The sequence below is a fragment of the Pelobates fuscus genome, chromosome 5 (genome assembly GCF_036172605.1).
Source record: "Pelobates fuscus isolate aPelFus1 chromosome 5, aPelFus1.pri, whole genome shotgun sequence".
Lineage (NCBI taxonomy): Eukaryota > Metazoa > Chordata > Amphibia > Anura > Pelobatidae > Pelobates > Pelobates fuscus.
This window is the reverse complement of record NC_086321.1, coordinates 283,640,079-283,667,826: the sequence shown is the minus strand read 5'-3', so window position 1 is coordinate 283,667,826 and position 27,748 is coordinate 283,640,079. Positions and strand designations below refer to the sequence as shown.

General features: G+C 41.5%; 1 protein-coding gene across 1 annotated transcript; it reads right to left on the bottom strand.

Annotated features, from left to right (window-relative positions):
* Positions 1 to 6,684: 6,684 nt before the first annotated feature.
* TMEM161A (transmembrane protein 161A) lies at positions 6,685 to 27,434 on the bottom strand. The gene is made up of 12 exons (XM_063457296.1): positions 27,335 to 27,434; positions 26,943 to 27,046; positions 23,461 to 23,541; positions 22,306 to 22,403; positions 21,456 to 21,612; positions 21,169 to 21,320; positions 20,869 to 20,929; positions 20,492 to 20,635; positions 19,629 to 19,742; positions 19,180 to 19,354; positions 10,972 to 11,068; positions 6,685 to 7,537 (listed from the first exon to the last, which is right to left on the bottom strand). Exons 1-12 carry the CDS (start codon positions 27,335 to 27,337, stop codon positions 7,251 to 7,253), a joined length of 1,473 nt encoding a protein of 490 aa, XP_063313366.1. The 5' UTR covers positions 27,338 to 27,434; the 3' UTR covers positions 6,685 to 7,250.
* Positions 27,435 to 27,748: the final 314 nt, after the last annotated feature.

The following is a 27,748-nucleotide window of genomic DNA, read 5'->3' as shown; positions in this document are numbered from 1 at the left end:
GATAAAAGGTTGGCGAGCAGGTCTCTCAGAGCCTGTCTGCAGAAATAAAAATATTAACAAATGTATTCGACAAAATTGGTATTGCTAAAGCAGAAGAGGTAGTGGATCTTTGTGAGGAGGGGCTGGACCATGGCTGCTCAGGTAAGTGTTAAATAGTTTGAAAAGGTACTGTGTGTGGGGGGGAAGGGGTGCTGCTGGGGGGGAAGGGGTGCTGCTGGGGGGGAAGGGGTGCTGCTGGGGGGGTAGGGGTACTGCTGGGGGTGGTAGGGGTACTGGGGGTGGTAGGGGTACTGGCGGAGGTAGGGGTACTGCTGTGGGGGAGTAGGGGTACTGGCGGAGGTAGGGGTACTGCTGTGGCGGAGGTAGGGGTACTGGCGGGGGTAGGGGTACTGGCGGGGGTAGGGGTACTGTTGTGGGGGGTACTGCTGGGGGGGTAGGGGTAATGCTGTGGGGGGGAAGGGGTACTGCTGGGGGTGGTAGGGGGTACTGTTGTGGGGGGTAGGGGGACTGTTGTGGGGGTGGTAGGGGGTACTGCTGGGGGTGGTAGGAGGACTGCTGTGGGGGTAGGAGGACTGCTGTGGGGGAGTAGGGGTACTTGGGGGGGTAGGGGTACTGCTGGGGGGGATAGGGGTACGGGTGCTGTGTGTCAGTATCACCCCCCCCCCTCCCTACCTTTAATGAAGTGGGGGGGGGGGGGGGGGGGCGGCACAGCCATCCCTGGTGATCCGGTGGTGGTAAGCACTGCAGGGGGAGGGATCTGTGAATCAGCTCCCCTGTCGTCCCGCGCGATGCTGTGTGGAGCGTTGCCATGGTAACGCTCGGCAACGCTCCACACAGCATCGTGCGGGACGACAGGGGAGCTGATTCACAGATCCCTCCCCCTGCCTCCCGACCCGGAAGCAGAGTAGGCGCCTGCCGTTTCGGGCAGGCAGGTGCCTACTCTGCATTAATGGTGAACCTATGGCCGCGTGCCCACAGAGAGTGCCCGGCCTGCCACCTGTGGCACGCGTGCCATAGGTTCGCCATCACTGTCCTAGATGGTTAGCAGAGTTGAGCTAAACTCAAGAGGCATGAAGTGCTCAGACTTCCTGCCTTGCAAAGACTTCTCAGTGAGCTGCATTGATTGGACAGAAAGTCTGGGCAGGACTAGAAGAGGAGGACTTGCAAAGGCAGCAAACGAAAGATCTGCAATTTTTGCAAGACATTTTTATATATACACCCAATGAAAAAAAATACATAAATTAGAAACATGCAAATTGTCATTTGGGTATATCTACTAAACAGTGAATTTTATCTATTTTGTATTTGGGCAGTGGAGTGTCCCTTTAACATTGAGATGGCACCAGGGAACTCCTTGCATTATAAAAGCATGATTTTTCACACCTTCAATTAAAGGACCACTCTAGTGCCAGGAAAGCATACTCGTTTCCCTGGCACTAGAGTGCCCTGAGGGTGCCTCCACCCTCAGGGACCCCCTCCCGCCCGGCTCTGGAAAGGGGAAAAGGGTTAAAACTTACCTTTTTCCAGCGCTGGGCGGAGAGCTCTCCTCCTCCTCTCCGCCTCCGTTCCTCCCCGTCGGCTGAATGCGCACGCGCGGCAAGAGCTGCGCGCGCATTCAGCCGGTCGCATAGGAAAGCATTCATAATGCTTTCCTATGGACGCTTGCATGCTCTCACTGTGATTTTCACAGTGAGAATCACGCAAGCGCCTCTAGCGGCTGTCAGTGAGACAGCCACTAGAGGAAAAAGGGGAAGGCTTAACTAATTGATAAACATAGCAGTTTCTCTGAAACTGCTATGTTTATAAAAAAAAAAAAAATAGTTAACCCTAGCTGGACCTGGCACCCAGACCACTTCATTAAGCTGAAGTGGTCTAGGTGCCTAGAGTGGTCCTTTAAGTCTTGGCCTAAAATCAAGAGAGATATTCTCATATCTAAGAATAAAAACATATTTGGCTAATCATCTCCTCCATGACCATACTAGGATAAATAAAAAATTAAATGATCTATTTAAAAATAATACAAAACGTAAACTGATAACTAGTTGGTATGAAATATTGAGGGAGGAAGAAAGAGTCTAAACCAAAAGCATGGAAAAACTTGGAACAAGAAATCGGGTGCCCCATCGAGCTAGAGCAGTGATATAGATCAATTCAAGAAGTTAAAAAAAATAGTTGCACTGTTTAAATATTAGAGAGCTTCACTACAAACTTCTTCATCAATGGCATAGGGTACCAAAAATCCTAAATAAAATTAACCCTGATAATACCACACTATGCAGGAAATTTAATTGTGTACAAGGTAGCTCTAAACATATCAGGTGGGGGATGTAAGCTTTTAAGAACTTTATGGAATAAGGCATTTAGAGTTATATCAGACGGAGAAGATTTGGAAGACTGGTTGCGCTTTCATTTTAATAATAATAAAAAAAAATCTCAACTCAGACAAGAGGTCTAATAATTCAACTTATGATGGCCATAAAAATTTAATTCTCAAGATATTGGCTACAGGAAAAAAAAAAAAATTCCATCCTGGACTCAGCTTAAATACCAATATGATTTGGAAAAGGGTATATCTTTTCAATATGATAACCATTTTTTTTTTTTTTTTACCTACCTTGGTTAGACAACCTGATATAACTCTAACCTAAACAATCTAGACCCGTTTTCTGTTATGATAATCTACATATAGAAATATCACTCTAGTCCTCCCTATGGTTTTGTAACCTAAAAAAAATCAGGAGTAATCTTTTCAAATGTGTTATATGTGTGTGATGTATATTCAACAGTTCATATATTTCTCTTCTGGTAATCTATGTAAATGACTTACCTTGAACTGTGTACTTGTCTGTAATGTTCTACATGTAAAATTTGCAAAAAGATTAAAAAAAATTTTTTGTGGGAGGGGATTTCTAATCCAATGCTTTTCCTTCTCCTCCCTCCCCCTCAGAGGTTATGATCTGAGCCAATCACAATGCTTTCCCATAGGAAAGATAGTCAAGGAGTCAAATCAGAAGCAGTGCCAGCACAAGACAAAGTCATCGCCAGTCAGCATCTCCTTATAGAGATGCATTTAATTAATGCATCTCTGAGGAAAGATCAGTGTCTCCATTGAGGATGGAAACACTGAACGTCAAGGCTGCACAGTGTGCAGCACAGCCACAGGAAGCACCTCTAGCAGCCATCTGAGGAGTGGCCAGTGGAGATGCTCTAGGTCAAGCATAGGCAACCTTCGGCACTCCAGATGTTTTGGACTATACCTTCCATGATGCTTTACCAACATTATGGGTGTAAGAGCATTATGGGGGATGTAGTCCACAACATCTGGAGTGCCTAAGGTTACCTATCCCTGCCCTAGGCTGTAATGTAAACGTTGCCTTTTCTATGAAAAGACAGAGTTTACTGGGGGGAAAAAAAACCTGAAGGGAATGATTCTACTCACCAAAACAAATCCATAATCTGTAATTGTTCTGGTGACTATAGTATCCCTTTAAACAAAAATTTTTTTTTTTTCTAAATAGCTTCATTGAATGGTATTTCTTTCAGAATGCCACACATTTGTTATGCATCCATAGACGTCCTCTTTGAGTGTATCATTTTGTTACAATACTCATCACGTTAAACATACCAAACCTATTTGGTTTAATATACAAGGTAAACAAAAATACAATAAACTGTACAGTAGACAATATTTTTTTATTACATACTGTAGTTGAACTGTCAAATGCGTGTTAAAACAACCAATATACAAAACATGTATATTTTAAAAGGATTGTACCACTTCCTTTGATACAATATACATGTACCTACCAACCTTTCTGAAATGTAGCCTTTAACATCCTACTCCTTTCACTATCATCCACAGATATGCACTATACACCTCAGTTGCCAGTGCGGATTCATGGAGTGCAGCTGCATACATGTTAAATGTTAAAAGATCACTATAGGGTCAGTAACACAAACATGTATTCCTGACCCTATAGTGTTAAAACCATCTAGCCCCCCTGGGCCCCTCATGCCTCCATAAATATAGCAAAATCTTTCTGTATTCAAGCCTGAAGCTGTAGATCTGCATGCTGTTAGACTCAGAAAAACAAGCAGTCTGCTGACATCATTAGAAGTGGTAGCCTAATCCAATCACAATGCTTTCCCATAGAATTGGCTGAGACTGACAGAGGCAGATCGGGGTAGAGCCAGCACAATTCAAACACAGCCCTGGCCAATCAGCATCTCCTCATGGAGATGAATTGAATCAAGTTCAGTGTCTGCTTGCAGAGGGAGGAGACACTGAATGTTTGGATGCATTTTAGGCAGCCATGACCCAGGAAGTATCTCTAACAGCCATCTGAGGAGTGGCCAGTGCAGTTATCAAAAGGCTGTAATGTAAACACTGCATTTTCTCTGAAACTAGCAGTGTTTACAGCAAAAGGCCTGAAGGTAATGATTCTACTCACCAAAACAAACTTCCTATCATGTAGGGCCCTAAAAAGGCCTTGTACACGTCAGACGTATTAAAATACGTCTGACGTTTGCAGGAGAGAGAAGGCACTGTGTGCGCGCCTTCTCTCTCCAGCCTGTCAGCAGAGGAGAGGGGGCGGGCAAAGACCGAGAAGTCAGTCAGCTAAGCTCACGGCCACGCACACCGCGCGCATGCATGGTAGTGCGCTCAGAACTTCAGAGGGTGGCATGAATGCCGCCCTATGAAGTATATGCGCATGTGCGGCGAAGCCGCGCATGCGCACAAGGGAGCAATGACGCGTCTGATTGCTCCCTGCTCGCGCATTTCGTCATTTTGACGAAATAGGGGGTGGCGGCTTCACGAGGCTCCCGGCACTGGAACCAGGTGAGTAAAACGGGTTGGCTGGAGAGTCCCTTTAAGTAAATAAAATCAAATTCAAAATGTAGTCTATAGCTCCACAAGCAGCATCTCATTCATTAATAAAAAAAGAGGAGTTTTAAGTAAGAATGCCCTATGTTAAAAAAAGAAAAATACAACAAATAAAATGCTATTAAATAAAATATAAACCGGCATAGTATAAATACTGTACAGCATTGTACATGTGTTTATTGTAATGCTAAAAGCAGTTGGATAGAAAAGGTTTCCTCAGAGGAGGATCTCACATTGCAAAAATGACCATCTGTACCAGTGGTGTATTTTGGTTTTGTGCTGCCCTAGGCATGACTAAACCTGGGCACCCCCTTAATCTAAATTTGCCACACCCCTTCCTGTCAAGGCTGCACCTCCTCCTGATCAAGAACCTACCCTTTCCTCTTTAGAATCCACCTTTTAAAAGGGATACTGTAGTGCCAGAAAAACAAAGCGGTTTTCCTGGCACTATAGTTCCTTATAGTGCCCCCCTCGTTACCGAAGGAGTCACTTACCTGAACCCAGCGCTGGTGTCCCTCGGCGCTGGGTCAGGCTCCTTCTCGTGCTTACATTAGCATTGTATCAGTTCTTTCCTATGGGGATTTAGCATTCGCAGGATGTCCTCATGTACAGCGTGAGGACATTCAGCATCAGTTAGAATCTGAGGCGGCGAGAGCTCAGATTTCACTGCTCTGCTCCCTCGCGGGTTGTCTACCGATGCTGGGAGCCAGAATGACGTCATATTCCGGCTCCGGTGGCATCAGGAAACGGCATGAGAGGCGCGAGGGAGCAGGGAAGGGAAATCAGAGCTCCCTCGCCACCTCTGATTTGAACACAGACGCACACCTCCTAGGGGGAAGACCAGGGAAACCCGAGTGGGCGTTTGGCAGCAGCATTTTCTGCCAGCCCCTGGTTAGTGCCACCCAAAGCAAACATCTAGTTTGCTTTGGGCTAAATACACCAGTGATCTGTACAGCAGTTTGGAACGTCACATGCCAAGTCATTAATACTTTGCTTAGTGTACATCCTTGTGCCTCTCCCCCCCCCCCCTCTTCTAACCCAACTCGGATTTTCAGTGGCTGTCCAATCACAGACTTCCCAATGCAGCTCAAAGAGAAGTCTTTGCAAGGCAGGTGCTCTGAACAATTACTGGACTCTGTTTAGCTAACCAAGCCAGGATCTGTTGTCTGACAGCCAGTGGAGTGTAACAAAAGTGGCAATTTCTGTTGAAATCTGCACTTTTTCAAAAAAACATTTTATCACAAAGCATTTCAGCAAGCAAAAGTTATTTAGGTAGTCTGGAGTGTCCCTTTAAATGTGAGTTTACTGGTGAGTGCCCTAGCGTAAAGGATATCTAAGAAGACATGGCCCTCCAAACCATTGTAACTGACAGAGAAGCGTATTGAATTTCTTCTACAAAGAACTACCTACCTGAAAGAGTAGGTAGACCAACAGCCATAAATCTACATATCCAGTAGTATAACTCACACTCAAGCACGTTGTATTTCAAACTATCTTTGTATTTGATATAATTTACTGTCAGTCTAGATAGCATACCCTTGGGTAAATCTTTAGGACATACTTAGTCTAGACCTGTAACTCAAACTTAGAAGAGAATCTTCCATTATAAAAAAGAAAAAGTGCACTGTATACGAAGCCGCTCTGTTGTTCACCATTGTTTTATGATATGATTGCACCAGCTATTGTGGCTGTGCAAATCTGTTTGTTAATCCATGCACAACTTAAAGAATTAAAAAAATAAATTTACATATCTAATTAAATGTTTATTTGTAGTCCAAAACAAGGATTATAGAAATTTTGCATTAGTCATGCAAGAGCCCATTGCATAACTAAAAGCAGGTGGACACAAAATGTGATGAGAAACAGAAGATATGAATTCCAATCATATAATGTTCCAAGAACAAAATCACCCAAAGTCTCTACAAACATTCATTAAAAACCCCGAGGTAGAGTTACTCATTTATTCACAAGGCAGAAAGGTCATATTTTCTATAAGAGTAGTTTGTAATGGCACCAGAAGGGAGCATCCATGAGTCCTGCATTTTAGTTTTCTGGATTAATTGCACCTCTACTGCAACACTGAAAAGAGCTCCCATGCAGGGTAAGGTACACTTGATATATTATGCACTACCACTGGTAGTACTGACAAGCTAACCATGCAAAATGTCTCTTATGTGTAGTTTTTTTCCCCCCTAGCTCCCTTATTTTTTTTTTTTTTATAGATTATTAAAAATATATTTCGATACGATGGTACCTGAGATAACAAGTAGGCAAGTTCAGATAATCATTGTCCACCGAGCAGTGGGGACACGCCAAGACGTTAAGACACACAAGAAACCTGCTTTCTGTCCTCCATTTACTTGCTTTATAAAGCTCCAAGGTACTGGTGGAAGTAGAGGCCAAAAAGACTTGTAACAAGTTGACAGACAGAGACCCACCAGGTCATAAAAGAAAAGAAACCCCTATAAAATAATGGAGTGAATAGGCTTCGCACGGCACTCATTGCCCCCATGATCTGCTCCACAGCTGCCTGGACATCCTCTGAGTCATCATCTTCATCAGAGGAGGAGGTGGGTGGCTGTTGGGTAGGAAAGAGGTCTACAGCAGGAGTGAAACCAGGAGGCTCTGGGTATAAACCCCATGAATAGTCACCTATAAACCAAACACATTAGTTACCTACAAATACACATATGTGACATATCAACCTTAGATTATGAAAAAAAAAAAAAGCACAAGATTCACTACAGCTTAATATATTGGTTCTGGTTTAAAAAAAAAAAAAATACTGTCCCTGCAGTCTGACAATTTTATAAAAAACAAAACAAAAACACACAACTGCCTTTTCTGGAGTAAAGGTAGTGTTAAAATTTGTTCTTACGGCTCCTGTATTGGCGGTCCATCAGACAGACACTAGAAGCCCTCCTTAATATGATCCTGCAATTTTTGCAGAACCAATATTTGGAGTCTTCAGCTCACTATAGAGTTGCATTATTCCAGTGGTTCCCAAACCAGTCCTTATGGTCCACCAATAGTCCAGGTTTTGTCAGTAACTCCATTGGAAACAAAAAGGGAAATGCATAAATCCTGGATTGTTGGAGGGTCATGAGAACTGGTTTGGGGATCACTGTATTAATCTAATGCAGAAGAAAGCACTCCAGATATTGTGGACTACATCTCCCCTGATGCTTTGCCAGCACTGTGAATGTTAGACCATCAAGGGAGATGTAGTCCACACTATCTAAAGTGCCAAAGGTTGCCTAGTCTCCAATCTAATGCAGCTCTATAAAGAGATGCTGATGGGCATAGAGAGACTATTGCCCTGCATGCTCACTAGCCGAACAATCCATTCCTATTGGGAACCATTGGATTGGTGACAATCACCTGTAGAGATTATCTCAGGCAGGTGAGGAATGGTGTACTGGGTGGCTAAAGGCAAGAACACATCTTTATTTTACTGTTAAATAGGGGGCCATGACTCTAAATAATAAGGAACATAAAACATGTATTAGATTGTTCCTTTAATTAGGCTCATAACACAAGCTATTTTACAGACATAAATCTAATTTTCCTATGCATTTTACAGATTTACAGGTTCATTCACTAAAGTGACAATAGAAGGTCAAAATAGCCGAGCTGCAAACAGAATGGAGTTTGAGAATATTTCTAATCCAGTTATTTTGGCATACATTTTGGAAGATCAGAGTAGCCAAACTGAAAGCAGAGCTGTACAAATAAAAAATAAAAATAAAAAAGTATTGTTTAAAAAAAACACTTATTAATTAATCAAATATTCTTCAATTAGTAGCTGCTACCACACTGAATGTCCAAACCTCCAAAAAAAAAACTAAAAAACAAAACAAAAAAAACCCACAAAAAGTGAAATTTCAATAACAAACAGTGGAGCGCTATATACCTTTAAAGTGCAACAAGTGTACAGATCTGTGTTTAGTGCAATATTTCAACAAGTTACCTAACTGGCTTTGATGAAAATTTGTGGTAAAAACAAAGATATTGGTATATATTTTTTTTTGTAATATTGCACTTTGTTTTTGTTTTTATTATTTTTTTTTTAAATTACTACTTTAATACCATTACCAGACTTCCTGCACTTATAAAAGAAGGTGGTGTGGTTCTCAACCATACAAAGCTACAATACTGATCCAGGATTTAGGCTACACATTTTGGAGTATAGCTATTACTCATAAGTTTCTCTCTTAAAAGAATTTTACACTATTTCCAAATGTTCCTTTCACTCTGAGATACATCACTGGATAAAGGAACCCATTAAAAGAACGAATACGGGAGAGGGGTGGGAAAGGTTGCCTAAACGGATCTTAAAGCTATACACAGAGCTAGGTGGATTGGCTCTGGATCATGTGAGTGTTCCATATAAGGTTTTACACTATTGTCTAATATTTTTCTGTTTAAGGCATACTTGCTGGTTTACCACACAATTTTCAAAGCCAGTTAGGTAACTTGTTGAAAAATTGCACTAAACACAGATCTGTACACTTGTTGCACTTTAAAGGTATATAGCGCTCCACTGTTTTTTTTTATTGAAAGCAGAGCTGACTTAAGAGATTTTTTTTTTTTAAACACAACTCAGCTATTGACTTTAATGAATAACCCTGTTTGAATTGCCGGCGATTCTCACTTTAGTAAATAACCCTATTCATAGTATTGCACAAAACACTTTCTATAGGTAGATTACTTTGTTAAACAGGTTTAACTCACTAACAAGTGAAATTTGCTGACATTTCCTGAGACTCAGTGTTCCTGCTCCTCACTGCTCCCTCGCGCCGTCTGTAGTGAAGCCAGGCACCGGAATATGATGTCATATTCCAGCATCACTAAACTGCGCAGGAGGGAGCAGATAGAAGATCCCCACATCAGCTTCCCAAGGTAGGGAGCAATAAAGAAAATTATGTGAGTGCGTCTGTCAGTGTTGAATTGGCTGCGACTGGACAGTAAATTACCTGGAGGTGCATGGAGGCACGCAATGCCACGTCACATTCCGACGTGACTTCAATGTGCTCCACCTTCACAGGGTTTCAAGAAGTAGCTGGAGGATCAGATTTGGCACAGCGTGCGGACGGCGCGATTGAGGGTATACCAGAGGCTGGACTCCAGAGTCGCATACTGGAGGTGGCAATGTGAGTGGAGTCTGCTTGTTGGCTAGAGGGGGGTGCTGGGATTTAATAGAGGGGGTGGGTACTGGGATTTGTTTTCAGGGGGATGCTGTTTTTTTGTTTTTTTTTTATACTCTACTTTTTCAAAATAAACCTTTTTTTTGCAGCCCACATAAACTTAAACCTTGTTTATGTGGCCCATGCTAGACTGAGTTTGACATGCTTGCTTTAGAGAGAGTTCAGAGAAGGGCTACTAAACTGGTTCATGGATTGCAGGATAAAACTTACCAGGAAAGGTTAAAGGATCTTTACATGTATAGATTGGAGGAAAAACGAGACAGGGGTGATATGATAGAAACATTTAAATACATAAAGGGAATCAACACAGTAAAGGGGGAGACTATATTTAAAAGAAGAAAAACTACCACAACAAGAGGACATAGTCTAAAATTAGAGGGACAAAGGTTTAAAAATAATATCAGGAAGTATTACTTTACTGAGAGGGAAGTGGATGCATGGCCTTCCAGCTGAAGTGGTAGAGGTTAACACAGTGGCAGAGGATAAGCATGCGTGGGAAAGGCATGAGGTTATCCTAGACTTAAGATAAGGCTAGGGACTAATGAGAGTATTTCGAAAATTGGGCAGACTAGATGGGCCGAATGGTTCTTATCTGCCGTCACATTCTATGAGTCGATTCAGAGATCTAGTAGTTATCTATAGTATGTATGTATGTATGTATGTATGTATGTATGTATGTATGTATGTATGTATGTATGTATGTATGTATATATATATATATACACACACACACACACACACACACAGTTCGTAGTAGTAAATAATACATTATTAATTCAAGTACAGGTTTCAATGAATGTACTGATAAAGTGAATACTACAAACAAAACTATTCTATCATCCCTTTTCACACGTGACCATTGCATTTGGTTTTACTTACCCAGAGATTTCAGCAGCAACACACAGTGGATGGTAAGCATTATAGGAGCCAGATACTGCAGAGCGACCACAGTCAGGTAGCAGAATATGCGGGAGATCTACACAGCAAGAAATAGGTTCACATCAACATTAACACATGTACCCAATATTATCTACAAGAACTTTATGGTTCAAAACAAAAAAAAACACACACACACACACACACACATTATCAGTGCCTGCCCTTGTGGAAAGAACTTTGGGGTTGACCAAATAAAAAAAAAAAAATACAGAACTTTAGAGTACCTGTAATGACCACTTAATGACTGCAGAACATTCCATAGCTTTAACAACCCTGGCATGAAAGGTTATAGTGCGTGCAGAGCTAGACAGAGTGATACCTAGAGCTTGCCTCTGTCACCTGGTGTCAAAATCCAAGGCTCCATGCTGGGCGATTTCCAGCCCTCAAAGTGAACACTGTACACTGGTATTGGATTCGTTCATATTCAGCTAGTCCCAAGTCCCATATACACACACTTTATATAGTCCCCAGGGATTTGCATGCATTGCTGTGTGAGGCTTGCCACAAAAAAAAAGTATTATGTGTTCTGAAATTATTAGCAAACAAACATATAAGAAAAAAAAAAAAAACTACTTATCTGTAGCACTAAATCCCGGTTATTAAAGAAGAACAGTGACTTCCATTTTCTTCCCAACAGTAACACTATTTCAGTGCTAATCAGGGGGAATGAACTTACCTTGGCAATATTTTCATTTTGTGGCAAATCTACTGCATTTCTATCTAACTGAACAATATGCCAACTGCTAGAACGCCAATATATTTCATTCTTGGCAGGTCCTTGGCAAGCATTAGGTTGCTAGAATAGGACCTGACAGGCTTATGCAATGTAGGTTCAGAAATTGCAACTAAATCCCCATTATTTTTGACTAGGTGAAGTGTTTTTGAAGGGATTCTATAGTGTCAGTAATACTAATCTAAAGTCCTAACACTATAGAGCCTCTGGTCCTTCGTTCCCTGCCCCATGGCTCATAAAACACCCAGTTCAATCCAGCTAGAAACATAGCTTGTGACGGAACCAATTTTGCCCAATTTTCCGAATACTTTCATTAGTCCCTGGCCTTATCTAATACCTAGGATAGCCCTATGCATATCCAATGCATGCTTAAATTCCTTTACTGTGTTAACCTCTACCACTTCAGCTGGAAGGCAATTCCATGCATCCACTACCCTCTCAGTAAAGTAATACTTCCTGATATTTTTAAACCTTTGCCCCTCTAATTTAAGACTATGTCCTCTTTGTGACAAACGCTCCTTCCCACGTACGTTTTCCACGGACTCCTGGAAGAGTGTAGAAGCCGGCCTCCTGCCCACCGACTATGGTCCAGGTCTGGGACACCGTTTGGGAGTTAGTCTTCCCAGCCACTATTAACAGCTCTCCTTGGGTGCCCCTGGTTCGGCACTTTCCATTCATGTGAATGGAACCAAACACCCTGGAACTATTTGGGGCTAGGACCACGTGTGCGGCCGGTCAGAACTTTAATACGGTGGTGTTTCCCCATACACTGCATGGATCTGAGCGCTTTTTAAGCAACTTGGCTATTTAACAATGTATTATTTGTGGTGTTATTTTAGGTTTTCTTCTCCGTTTCTGGGAGATAATTAGCTTACCAGGTATTTAACGCAATTATCTATCAGGCACAGAGATTCTTGTGAGGGGCTTGTGGTGAATACAATGGAGACCCCCTGCTAGGGTCTGTGTATAAAAAGGCTGTGTTTGGATGCATTAAACCAGTTGTACTCCCAGCAGGGCCGGCCTTAGGGGTGTGCGAGCTGTGCGGCCGCACAGGGCGCCATGGAGCAGGGGGCGCCGTGCGGCCGCACAGCCGATTTAAAAAAAAAAAAAAAAAAAATATTTTTTTTTTTTTTTTTAAATTTGCAGCGGGGGCGGAGCTTACCGTGCGGCGGGGGCGGAGCTAAAAGCGCCGGAAAACTGCTGCAGGGGAAGCAGGAAGGAGTCCCTGCTTCCCCACCAAACAGTCACCAGGAGCTGCACTGCCTCCACAATTAACTCCACAGGTAACTGTGTGATTGTCAGGTGAGTGTGACTCTCTGCCTGTGTGTATTACTGTCTGCCTCTGTGTGTGTTACTGTGTGTGTGTGTGTATGACTGTCTGCCTCTGTGTGTTTGTGTGTATGACTGTCTGCCTCTGTGTGTGTGTCTGTGTGTATGACTGTCTGCCTCTGTGTGTGTGACTATCTGCCTGTGTGTTTGTCTGTGTGTGTGTGTGTGTGTGTATGACTGTCTGCGTGTGTGTGTGTATGACTGTCTGCGTGTGTGTGTATGACTGTCTGCGTGTGTGTGTATGACTGTCTGCGTGTGTGTGTGTATATGACTGTCTGCCACTGTGTGTCTGTGTGTATTACTGTCTGCCTCTGTGTGTTTGTCTGTGTGTATGACTGTCTGCCTCTGTGTGTGTGTGTGTATGACTGTGTGTGTCTGCCTGTGTGTGTGTATGACTATCTGCTTGTGTGTGTGTGTGGATGTCTACCTGTGTGTGTATGGCCGTCTGACTCTGTGTGTGTGTGTGTGTGTGTGTGTGTCACATACAACCAATACACGCATATCACACACTGTTAATATACCCATTACAAATATCACACATAGCATACATATCACACACAGTCATCACACGTACTATTAGATACACAGACAACACAAACATAACAGCATACATGGATGACGGGGGGGGGCGCTGTGAAGATTTTTCGCACAGGGCGTCTAAATGCCTAAGGCCGGCCCTGACTCCCAGAACTATGCGTCGTCTAGTTACTGGGAGTGGAATGGCTATATTCACTGCTTAGCACCTTGTTCCAGCTCGTGGAGGATTCGTCATGGTAAGGACTAGAGCTCCCAGTACGGGGTGTCGTCCAGTCCCTGGGAGGGAATAGAGCTAGTCCCCTATCCTGTTCCAGGACGGAGAGGCTCCAGGAGGACCCCTGTCAAGCCATGGCGACTGGGACAGAAGCGCGCTGAGGTTTCCCCCTGTTCCAGCTAGGAAGCAGTCCCTGGCGGAGGTACCCAGCCGGTGTAAAGGGAGCTCCGCTATACTCTTGTTGTGGTAATTTTTCTTCTTTTAACTATTGTCTCCTTCTTTACAGTGTTGATTTCCCTTTGCGGATTTTTACTTTGTTTTTAATTAAAGTATTTTGTGACTACCTCTTATCTTTGGTTAGTACATTTACTTTATATGTTGCTGTTTTATCCTGGCTGTTTTTTTTTTAAACAAGATCCAGTACTTCAAAAGAAATCCCTGGTGGGGATTATTCCACCCACGCTTGGTTCATAGAGCAGTGTGACTGCTCTGAACACTAAGTACGTTTAAATTTTTATTCCACTGTCATTTTATATATGGAAAACACTATGGGCCCTCTCTTGTGATTTTATTTTCATAAGACCGGCACTGCAAGCATCATTAGAGGAATATCCTACACGTGGGGAGTTAAAATACCACTGTATGCTGTTTTACTCAGAGCTGGTCATAGCTCTTTAAATTGGAAGTTGGCACTCTTAGGACCTCAGTGTTGTCTGTTGTTGCAGTATTACCAAAGTTATTGCACCATTGGGTTTTTCCATCTTTTATATATTTTATATGCTGACGTCTGTCTGGGATGGTGTAAAGAATCTTGTGAAGACACCTCCAATTGTCCAGCAATTTCCTACATTGTGGGGAGTACTAAATACCACTGTATGCTGTTTTACCTAGAGCTGGGCTTAGCTCTTTAAATTGTAAGTTGGCACTTCTCCACGTCTGTGTTGTTCGTGATCCTTTCCGCATTACGGTTTTGCACTATTGGTCTCCCCTCTCTGCTTTTGTATTCCATATTCTACTACTGAGATCCCAAAGAAAGAACATAAGAACACTCACTCAAGGTCCACATTGTACCTATAAAGACTTTTTCATCTCCCTTTATTTTATTTAGCGCACCCAGTATTTGTTGTCTTTTGTTCTCTCCATTCTTTGAAGGGTTTGAGGGTTACCCTTCTTTTCAGGTGTGCAGCTCTATCCCCCCTTGTGATCTGTACTGTAGCGCTGTTCCCCCTCCCTTTATGTATTTAAATGTTTCTATCATATCCCCCCTGTCTCGTCTTTCCTCCAAGCTATACATGTTAAGTTCCTTTAACCTTTCCTTGCAAGTTTTATCCTGCTATCCATGAACCAGTTTAGTAGCCCTTCCCTGAACTCTCTCTAAAGTATCAATATCCTTCTGAAGATACGGTCTCCAGTACTGCGTACAATACTCCAAGTGAGGTCTCACCAGTGTTCTGTACAATGGCATGAGCATTTCCCTCTTTCTACTGCTAATACCTCTCCCTATACAACCAATGCTTTCCTATGGAGAGGTCTAATGCACCTGATCAGTCTCCCCCACCGGATGACGTGGTGGAGCATGGGCAGACCCAGAAGCAGCACCGAGGGACATCGGCGCTGCCTCAGGTAAGTCACTGAAGGGGTTTTGACCCCTTTAGCAAGCGGGGATGGGAGGTGGGAGGGAGAGGGAACCTGCAGTGTCAGGAAAACGATTTGTCTTCCTGGCACTGGAGAGTCCCTTTAAGCTAAAAGTTGTTTTGGTGACTAGTGTCCCTTTGAGTCATCTGAAACTATTGCCCCTAAATCCCTTTCCTCAGATGTTGAAGTTAGGACTCTATACTCTGCCCTTGGGTTTTTACGTCCAAGATGCATTACCTTGCATGCTCCTCTGCAAAACCTACTACTATCTCACTACCCCAAGCCAATCCAGCTCCAAAAAGTTGCCAGCAAGAATCCTTAACTCCTCCTGAGGCGATAGATGCCATGCTTTGCGTGTTCCACTCAGCCGAAGCGGAAAATCGGGGCCTACCCCACGCTGACACTTCCAGGCCTGGAGGCAATACTCAGAGGTAAAGCAGTGAGAAAAATGTGGGACGGTGCCTCCCCAACGAGGTCAGATCAGCCTGCCCATATGCCAGCCATGGGCCGCCGATCACAGCGGCCCCAAGTCGCGGCAGAAAGCAGGGATATCGGGACCATGGTCCAATGGCCTACACAGCCTAAAACCGCTCCTGTGGAAACCCCACGCTCCGTAACCCACACTCACCATCCAGAGCAAACTGAGCCTGAGACCTCCCTGGACACTCAATTAGAGAGTCAATCACCGTCTGATACTCCAGCCGACATGACTCCAATCACCAGACACGACCTGAAAATGTTGCTGTCGGACTTCCATAAAATCTTGGTGGCGGAAGTCACTCCCATCAAGAAGGGTGTGAAAGCCATCACAGACAGGGTGCAAGCATCCAAAAAAAAACATCATAGACCTGCAGTCTCACCTAGCTGAGCTCCAAGACTCAGTGCAGCAAGTCTGGGCACAACAAAGAGCCACAACAGCACAGCTGACAGCCATGGAGGAACTTCAATTGCGCACAAACATAAAAATAAGGGGCATCCCGGCAAAAATCTCACCGGATGAACTGCGGCACTACACCAGAAGCCTACTGGCCACCATCTTACCACAAGCTACAGCAAAGAAACTGGCCACCGGAGAGATATACTGCCTACCCACATCAGCAAAGGCGCCTTCAAACGTGACCCGAGATGTGATACTCAGGTGCCCAACGGTCCATGATAAGATACAGATCATGTCAGCTCTAAAAGGCAAGACCCTTCTGGCCTTTGAGAGCGCTACCTTGACTTTTTGTCAAGACCTCACAAAAGCCACCCTCATGTGGCGTAAAACTTTCAGCTCTCACCAGCAGCCTAAGATCAGCAGGCATCACTTACAGATGGGGGACAAACGGATCCCTGGTGGTGCTCCGGAACAGAACCCAAAACACGCTCGCCTCAATGGAGGAGGCACCCACATTCTCAGAAACACTGGGACGTATAAGCCAAATCATTTGCCATTTGGCTTATACGTCCTGGAACATTAATCCGGTTACATATCTTCGTATCATCAGCAAAAAGATATCTTACCATCAAGACCTTCTGCAATATCACTAATAAAAATATTAAAGAGAATGGGTCCAAGTACAGATCCCTGAGGTACCCCACTGGTAACTAGACTTTACTTCAAGTATACTCCATTGACTACAACCCTCTGTTGCCTGTCACTCAGCCACTGCCTTACCCATTCAACAATATTGGAATCCAAACTCAAAGATTGCAGTTTATTGATAAGCCGTCTATGTGCAACAGTGTCAAAAGCCTTACTGAAATCTACGTAAACAATGTCTACTGCACCACACTGATCTTATTGATTTTTTTTGATTAGGTAACTAAAATAATAGATTAGTTTGGCATGATCTCCCTGAAGTAAACCCATGTTGTATCTGATCTTGAAATCCATGTGTTTTTAGATGTTCAACAATCCTATCCTTTAGCATGGTTTTCATTACTTTCCCCACTACTGAAGTAAGGCTTACTGGCCTATAGTTGCCCGATTCTTCCCTACTATCTTTCTTGTGAATGGGCACGACATTCGCTAACTTCCAATCTTCTGGGACTACTCCTGTTAACAATGATTGGTTAAATAAATCTGTTAATGGTTTTGCTACTACACCACTAAGCTCTTTTAATAGCTGTGGGTGTATTCCATCAGGTCCCATTGACTTATTTGTCTTTACTTTTGACAGTTGAAATAGAACCTCTTCCTCTGTAAACTCACATGTAATAAATGACTCGTTTATCCTTTTTCTTAACTGAGGTCCCTCTCCTTCACTTTCATCTGTAAATACTGAACAAAAATATTCATTGAGGCAGTCAGCTAGACCTTTATCCTCTTCTACATACATTCCTTATTTTGTTTTTAAGCTAACTAATCCTTGTTTGACTTTCCTTTTCTCATTTATGGATCTAAAAAAATAATAAAATAAAAAAATATATAAAAATAAAAATGTTGTCCTTTTTTATTGACTGTGCTATTTTCTCTTCTGTGTGTGATTTGGAAGCTCTTAGAACATGCTTAGCCTCTTTCTGCCTAATCTTAGAGATCTGTCCATCTTTCTCACTTTTTTTTTTTAATACTTGTTTTTTTACAGTTTGGCCACAGTGGTTTCTTAATTTTTTTGCTTTTACTTACAAGCCTAATGCAATTTTCTGCTGCCTTCAGTAGTGCAACTTTGAAATAATCCCATTTTTCTTGGACTCCATTTAAACTGCCACAGTCTGACAAAAACTCTTTTACACATATTCTAATTTTAGAAAAAAAGTCTTTTTTTCTAAAGTCTAAAACTTTTGTTTTTGTGTGCTGTGACTCAGTCACTGCTTTTATATTAAACCACACTGACTGATTATCACTGTATCCTAAACTTTCACCTACAGTAATATCTGATACCAAATCTCAGTTTGTTAACACTAAATCTAGTATGGCCTCTTTACTAGTTGGCTCCTCAACGACTTGTTTTAGAGACAATCCCAGTAGCGAGTTTAGAATATGTGTGTTCCTGGCACAAGCAGCTATTTTGGTTTTCCAGGTCACATCAGGACGATTACATTCACCCATGATGATAACTTCCCCATTCATCGTCATTTTAGCCAATTCCAACTACTAGACTATCTAACTCTTATTTGTATTGGGGGGGGGGCTATAAATCACACCTACACAAGTTACTGTGTGATTACCAAATTCTAACATAACCCAAAACAGACTCTTTGCTAGATTATATGCTATTCTTCACATACAGGGCCACCTCTCCCTCTTTCTTGCCTTTCCTGTCTTTTCTATATAAAGTGTACCCTGGTATTGCCATGTCCCAGTCATTATACCATGTCTCAATAACAGCAACTAAATCTACATTATTAGTTGCCATTAATGCAATTAGCTAGGTGACCAAAAGTCTGTTAACCACAGGCAGTGCCTCCAGTGGCTAATTTTCAAAAACTGCAATGATTTACATTGCAGGATTAAGTGGGACTGGGATACTGCACCCAGACCACTTCAATGAGCTGAAGTGGTCTGGGTGACTAATGTGCCTTTTAATAAAAATGCTATATTCTGTGAGCCTTGAAATTGCTGTATAGTGAACGAATGAGTGTGCTGGATCTTGCATGTTTATATTAGAGATAGATATATATCTACATCTATCTCTATGTTATTAGGTTGTGCCAAAAGTAAAGAAGAGACAGTTCCTCTTTAAGTGGCTAAACACAGTTTACCTTTCTGCTCACTCACCTTTCGCTGAATCTCCAACATGGAGATCCTCCCAGCCTCTCTCTTCATACGTTCTACCCATTGTTCAGCTAGACCTAAGTACGCTTGCAAGTGATATCGAGTCAACGATAGACGCAAGACACACAGAACCACGATGATCCACAGCCGGAATGTATTATATGCAGAGTTAGACATTCTGCAAAGAATAGGTGAAAATAAGAGCGAAATAAATAGATTATATATGTAATCGTAGGGTATCGCACATCACAACTTTAAAATTGTAATAACTGCTATTTGAAAGAAAAAAGAAAAAAAAAAAAGTTACAGGAGGGCCTACCACATTGCTTCTCCCTTCCCACAGTTTATTTTTGATGGGAATTAAAAAAATACGAAAGGTATTATTTCTTAAGGCTATTATTGAAGGATGGAATGACAAGTTTTAGATAATGCAGCGTATTGTAGCCACTCACAGCTGTACAGTCTCTTTGCCCATTGGTGCATGAAGCAGGAAGTCTCTGGTAATGGGTCGGATCCACAGGACCACCACAATGACAGGTGGAAGGAAGCTCGCATGAAGCAGGAGCCTTCAGGAAAAAACAAAAATTAGTTAACAGTATGTTTTTGCCACTGCACCTTTCAAAGTAACACACTTGTGCAACAAAAAAAATAAAAAATAAAAATTTTATTATCTTATCCCAACATACAAAATTAAGCCCTGCGCTTAACTCCCACTGTGATGGTAGTCACAGTCACTGGGGATGAAAGACAGACACGGTGACACAATGTGTGGGTCCCAGTCAAGCCACGGCGACTAGGTCTGGAGTGCTCCAGGGTCCCTGATAACCAAGAGGAAGCAGACTTGGTGGGGGTACTCGGTCAGAGTGCTGGAGCTCCGTTATAACCACTAATCCTGGGCGGCAGTAATGGCTGTAGTACACATCAGCCCCAATACATACCAGGGAAAAACCAAAAAACAACAACATTTTACTTTCGCACTATTCAAAATCCCTATACACAAATAACTGGAGAATTTTTGTATTTTTTTTTTAGTATCACTCAAACGGCCATTTAAGTCTTAGCTCACCTGTCAAGTCAAGGGAAAATGTCTTAGGTGAGTACTACACAAACAATTCACCTTGCGGCTTTCAGCTAAAAGCTCTACCCGAAAGCCACAAGGTGAATTGTTTGTGGAAGACTCAAAGAGATGTTCCCTGTGGCAGGTGAGCTTACACTTAAATGGCTATTGGAGTGATACTAAAAAATCCTCCGGTTTGGGATAGTGTGAAAGTAATTTTTTTCTTTGGACATAATCCAAACCCATTCATACACTTACTGGAGCATTGGTCTGTCAGCTGCCATCTTAAGTGCATCCAGATGAGTCTGTGCCAATCGCAGCCCAGGAAATGTGAGGCACCCACCAATGAAAGAGCACAGGGCCACCAGTGCAATTTTGAAAGCAAGTTTGATGAAAGGAACTCTGTTAAAGGTGAGAAAGTACAGTTTTGATTAACAGCATACATTAAATTTAGTTGCCTGCAAAACATACAATGATATAGAGCCAAGTTCAGCAATGTAGGCCTTTGAAAATAACAAAAGGGAATCTTGGGTTCTTTGGCGAAATGGAAGAAATACGCACAGTTAGAAGATGTAGTGAATCAACATAGATAAGCTGAAAATTAGAGACATGGATTGTATGCTCGATATACTTACGAGCTTTGCCATCCTTGCTGCTTCAAGAAACGTTCCAAGTTCTGACAAAAGTTGGTCAGACCTGTAGGGAAGATAGGAGCAGGTCAGATAAAACTTTCACTGACTTCTATCATATGGAGTTGGTAGTTAATACAATTTAAAATTATCCAGCCTAACCTAGTACTTAGTGGGTGCTTTGTTCCATTACAACAGGACTCCTGCAGTAGAATGAACAAACCCTTCCTTACAAAATTATTGGATCGCATGCCACGTCCTTTCTATCACGTTTGAAAAGACAATGTTCGTATGAATCACCCTCACCTGGTTCCAGCCCAAACTCCAGATACTCTTCTCGGACGATCATCACAATCATAGCAATGAGAAGGAAAAAGAAGGCAAATGTCAGGCAGACCGATCTCTCTCCACCCTCCACTGAATGGAAATAATGCTGCATTACGGTGAACAGGACTTTACTGAAGACTTATTGGTAAGGAACACAGGCCAGTCACAGTGCATGCCAAACATTGATCTGATTATTTATACAATGCTTCACCCTTAAACTTTCAAGAGTTAACATAAGTGTCCCAACCACGGAATAAGAAGGATACATAGAGAAAAGTACGGTCATTAGACACCAAAGGACACCAATATTGAACTCATCTTGGGCATCAACCAGACAAAAATATCCCTCAGTGAACAGGTAGATAATGGTAGAGTACAAGGAAAAGTCGATAAACCACTGGTATTCCAGGAAATAGCGAAGCACTGTGGAGAAAACAAAGCAAGTCTAGAAGACAAAAATAAAAAAGACAACAACACAACACTGGAGAAGTCAATGAAATAGCAATAAACTGATACTGTGTGATCAATGGCAGGTTTTAGGATTTTAATTAGAGTTGTGTGTGATTGGGTAGTTGATGAAGTGCTGTACTATGAATGACTGCTTTTAGTATTACGTTACTTGTTGGTTCAAGGTTATCAGTGATTGTAAACGTGAACATTTTACAACAGAAATAAATAGAGTTCAATATTGTCTTTTTACAAACACATATATACTCGCAATTCAGCAGGTCGCAGCTGATAAAGGTTACAGGCACAGACTATGGTTATAACCATAACAGAGTGTGGTTAGTTCTCAGATGCAAGTTAGCTATCGATCCCCAAAATACATACACAAACACACACACACACAAGTCCAGCCTTGATGAAGGACACTCAGTGAGATTTATTAAAACATGGTGTAGTGATGTAAACGGGAATGAGTCACAAACTTAAATGGGCTGACTAGTTACACAGATTCCCATGGTGATTGTTACATTTTTCAGAATATAAAACTTTGTTAAATCTCACACATTATGTGCATCATCCAACGTGGGTGCAGGACTAACAGTAAGAGAGAAAACAAAATGGCAGCAGATCTTCATATGATCAAACTAAAAAGCAAACGTCTGATCTTACCAAGAGCATCGATAGTAGTAATTGGCTGTGTATCCAAGTGCAGATCTATGTCTCTGGGGACAGTCAATGGCTTCTCATCTGCTACCCCATTTACCCTCCTATTAAAAGAAAAGCCCCAAAAATAAAGATTACATTGTTATGAGATTATTGCAGGTTTAAGTCAAAACCAGAGACCAGAATTTATCTAGAGCATACATACAAATGCACCATCTGCACTTAATAACCTGGTAACCTTAAGACCTAGAGGGATGGCAGCAAACCGCATAACTGTGCGTGTCTGTCATGAACACACACTGCTGTTTACAGTTTTCATATAAGCACATGATCAAGTTTGAGGTTTATTCATATGATAACCATTCGCATCCCTGCAACGTAAGAATAGAGCATACAAGGAGATCAGACAGGACCAGAATTTACAAATTCTTTTTCTTCATGGATGGAGGTCATACAATAGATTTACTGCCTATTTGGGAACTTCTTTTAGACTGTAAGCTCATTTGAACAGAGTTATCATCATATTGTTCCTGTAACATTTTGTAATTGTATCAATTATTACTACATTTCCCTTTTATAATATTGTAAAGCATTAAGAAATAAGTTGGCGCTATAGAAATGTCAATAATAATGATCATGTCAGAGAGTGATGAGGTGACACAGACAAGTTCATTTATTGTATTGTGACTTGTCAAGAATTCAAAGCGAATTTCAAATTTTAGACCAAAATAGCCAAACTGCAATATCTGGAGATTTTTCAATTTTTCTATTTAGTTTTTTTGGCAAAACTGATGTAAAGGTTAATTATACGTTACAATAATACAAAAGCTGTGTCCGGTTTATGGTTAATGCTTCCAGAATTTACAATGGGCACTTAGATTTTAAGTTACAACCAGATTCCAAAATCTGACAACTATCTGAAAGAACCACAACAGACAACTTTTTAATAAAACATGATGTTGCCGAATGCCTTTGGATAGAAGAAAATAAAATAAAAATAAAAAAGCTTGGACTATGACAAAAAAGGAAGGGAAACATTTTAAAACGTTTGTAATGTAAATTAGCTTTATTTTAGATATACAATTGTAATTTGATAAAATATTTCTGTGTGTACAATATCAGTGTTTAGCATAAACATGTGAGATACAAACAGTACTTTACCGTTCTCTTTTGGCTTTTGGTTTTTGCTTCCCAGCTAGAGCTCGAAGCGCATCTTCTGTGGGATGTTTGTATCGGAACAAGCTTTAAAAAAAAACAAACAAAAAAAATAATAATAATAATAATAATAATAATAATAATAAAACATCTTTTTTATTGCTTGTATGAAACGGACTAAAAGAAGAATTTTCTTTTTAAAAATTAAAATACAAAATGGATATAAATCAGCACAGTACACATTGCCCTATTGTGATTTCATGCCTAATTTATTAGTGTTTCAGCCGAAAACTGTCGTGGTACTCGTAGCCGGTTCCACAACTCACTCCACAAACATGCCCCTTCTTACGCCCTATGTAAGCTAAAGTAACACTCAGAGAAGGGCGACCATCAGACATGGCACAGAAAGGCCAAAATAGGGTTGAACTCTCTATCGGTAGCGGAGCCCACAGACCCTATAAGGAAGCACGGGCCAATTCAGACTCCGACCGCTCACATCGAGCCGTGCCAAGCTGGCTCCCAACCCTTACACCCCCCCTAAGTAACAGCACATACCAGCGCTCACTACGGCCAGAACCATATACCTCAGGACTAGCCTGCCCCATCACGAGAGCCTCACAAACACGCTACCTTGGTCCCAGATAGGCACTCCCAAATACACCTCCATACATCAGTTTAGCAACAGCACAAATTGATCAACCTGTTACCTATGTTATATTACTGTATGTGCACGTTTTGCTTACTTAAAACAAAAAAGTGGAAATTTATATGCATGAATATTGCACCTTTCGCTGTATGATCAAATCCACAAGAAAAATAAAGAATTAAAAAAAAAAAAATGTATAAAAAAAAATTTAGTGTTTCCACTGAATCTGCATTTAACCCAGCTAATTTCAGGTTTACATTTTAACATGCCTGAGCTGGTTAGGATTTAGACGGTGCGTACATTGGCTTATTCTGGACTAGGATTTCTCCGCCGTTACCCTTTTATGTACATTAAACGATTAGTAATCTATGCGGTCTCATTTATCCTATATTCCATATTATCCTATCCTATAGTGCACGGGTAGGCAACTTTCGGCACTCCAGATGTTGTGAACTACATATCCACTAAAGGAAGAAAGTTTGTGTAAGACCCAACAAAGTGGGAAATTCCCAAGAGATTACCATTAATTGAAACCACTATATCAAGGTAAAATGCAAACTTTATTAATTGGAATAAAACCTATATAAAACCCACCAAAAATAGTGTGCGCTATAAACGTAACTGCATGAAAAACCTAGTGTGTGTATAGTCTACTAGTGTGGTTAGTAGACTATACCTATTGAATAATGAGATGAGATATATATACCTAGTTTACTTCCAATATAGGAATACTTTTAAATATTTAAAATATAGATAGATGGACAGATAGATGGATATCTGTATTATAAATATTAAAAGTATTCCTATATTGGACGTAAACTAGGAACAAACGGAGGAAAGAGACTATGAATAAATATCCTCTTTTAACTAAACCTCCTATAAGAAAATAAGACTGATACACTTAATATAAGTGGTAGCCACCTAGTATAATGGATTAGATGTTACAAAAATGTGATGTTATGTAACCAAGCTAAATAAGTGAAACTAGAAAATACCACTTAGAACTCCCATTAAATTGCAAAAAGAGACAATTAACTGGATATACAGATTGCTAGAAGGTAGCATTTGGTATGAAAGCAAATGCAAAAGTAGTATTGGAGTAAGAATTAAAGTTTAGAAGAAAAAAAAAAAAAAAAAGGCAACATTAAAGAACCACTATAGGCACCCAGACCTCTTCAGTTCAATGAAGTGGTCTGTGTGCCAAGTCTCCCTAGTTTTAATCCTGCAGCTGTAAACAGCAGTTTCAGAAAAACTGCTATGCTTACATCAAGCGTTAATCCAGCCTCTACTGGCTGTTTCCCTGACAGCCGCTAGAGGCTCTTCCGAGATTCTCACTGTGAAATTCACACTGAAATGACGCTGGCCATCCATAGGAAAGCATAGAGTAATGCTTTCCTATGGACTGATTGAATGTGCGTGCGGCATATATAAAAATAAAAAATAAATAGAATATATATATATATATATTCTAACAACCCTCCCTCCGTCACGGTCACCCCCTCACTCTGCCATCCCTATCCCACATTATGTGTCCTACCATACTACATCCCCATCACACCACACTATGTGCCCTACACCACATCCCTAGCCCACCCCCCCTCCCCCACACACACTCTACATAACCTACATCCCCATCTCTCTCACACACACACACACACACACACACACATCTCTATACTGCACCACACCATGTTCCCTACACACACACACACACACACACACACCACATCCCGTTCCCACACCTCACTATATTCTTTACACACACACACACTCTACATAACCTACAAACTACATCCCCATCTCACACACACACACACACACACACACACACACACCTCTATACTGCACCACACCATGTTCCCTACACACACTACATCCCTTCCCCACACCTCACTATATTCCTTACACACACACACACAAAAAAACCCATAACCTACACAAATCATTTTGGGAAGAAAAAAAAAAAAAAGTCATTTTCGGCGAAGGGCATCCTGAATTTTCGGCCCACAATTTTCATTTCAGTGCATCCCTAAAATAATATGCTACCCCCTACTGCTATGAGGCAGTCCCTTGGGTGTTTAACCCCTTAAGGACCAAACTTCTGGAATAAAAGGGAATCATGACATGTCACACACGTCATGTGTCCTTAAGGGGTTAAATATAAAGCAGGGAGTGGTAGAGGGGTTAGGATTGGAGTTTAGAACAAAGGCAACATTGAAGTGTAGTTCACATAAATATGAAGAATAACCTGCTTCTAAATTCCAAAAGATAGATACAATAATATTAATAATAATAATAATAATAATCTAACCTCCTACTGCTTCGAGGCAGTCCCCAGTATGACTAACAAACCCTTTTCCTTAGAGTAAAAAGGTAGTCAAAATGCCCAACTGCAGAGTAAGGTGAACTAAAAACAGATGCACATTAGTGCAGATCACCCAAAAAGTGCCGTCAACTTGGTGCTCATTTCGGCGCAAGCTGCGCCTTTTTCAAGAGACTTGAGCGTATTCACTGATGCTTTGCCGACATTATGGGAGATGTAGTCCACAACAACACAACTGGTGTGCAGAAGGTTGCCTACACCTTCTATAGTGTGTAGTTCCATTCATTTTTCCCCCCAATCAATGAAAATACCCAGGGAATGATCTGCTCTTCTACATACAGCTTTCAGTAAAAAGCATTGGGAAGACCAGAGTTGGTTTAGAAGCCTCAGACATTTCATAGTCTCAGCAAACATGGGATTTGCTGTACTAAATTGAAGCTTGTTGGGATTATGTGTTTGTTAATTATCAATAAATGATAGAACTCTCAACATATATCCTCTAAAAACTACTAAACTTACCTTCCGTTGCACAAAAGCCAACGACCAAATGAGACATGAGGAGATATTCTCTGCATGACCGTGGCCACCAGAAGGGTCACCACCATCTGCACCCCCATAACAGCCTACAAGGGACAAAAATAGAATTATTTATTGGAAATACCAGAACAGGAACATATACATTCTTTAATTTCAGTGAATGCTCTGCAGACTCTACTATAACTTAGTAAATCACTGCATCCAGCATGAATACAAAGCCATGTATTCAATATAACATGCAAGAACAGGATTCTCAGCCACAGCAATAGTTCTATATAAACTCACAGGGGTAACTCTCAGTACTGAGGGCCCCGTTAACTTTTCACAATAAGGAAGAATACATGCCAAAAAATCTCAGACCCCCTCTCACTCACCATGATGAATTCTAGAACACAGGTCAATGTACAAAAATAGTGAATTAATCGCCTTCAGCCATGTGTCACCCACAGAACAGCTGCAGGAAGTATAGCACACTATCCCTTTAAGGCAGTTAACTCTGGGTTTTGAGAGCTCGACCAATCAGAAAGCGGTGTGTGGTGAAATGACAGGCACTCGACCAATCGATTTCTAGGTCATATTTCAAAAGGGCGGTGCATTGTTATTTATATTCCTAGAATTCCATCCGGGTAGAGGGAGGTTAGGTGTAGAGCATGACGGGAGTTGTAGTTCCTGTAGGAATAGGCTGCCCTTTGGTAAAGCATTTTACATGTCAGAAAAGACATGTATAACTAGAAATACTGCTGAGACCCGCACAGTCATTTTATTGATTTAAACTAGTGGGACCCAGA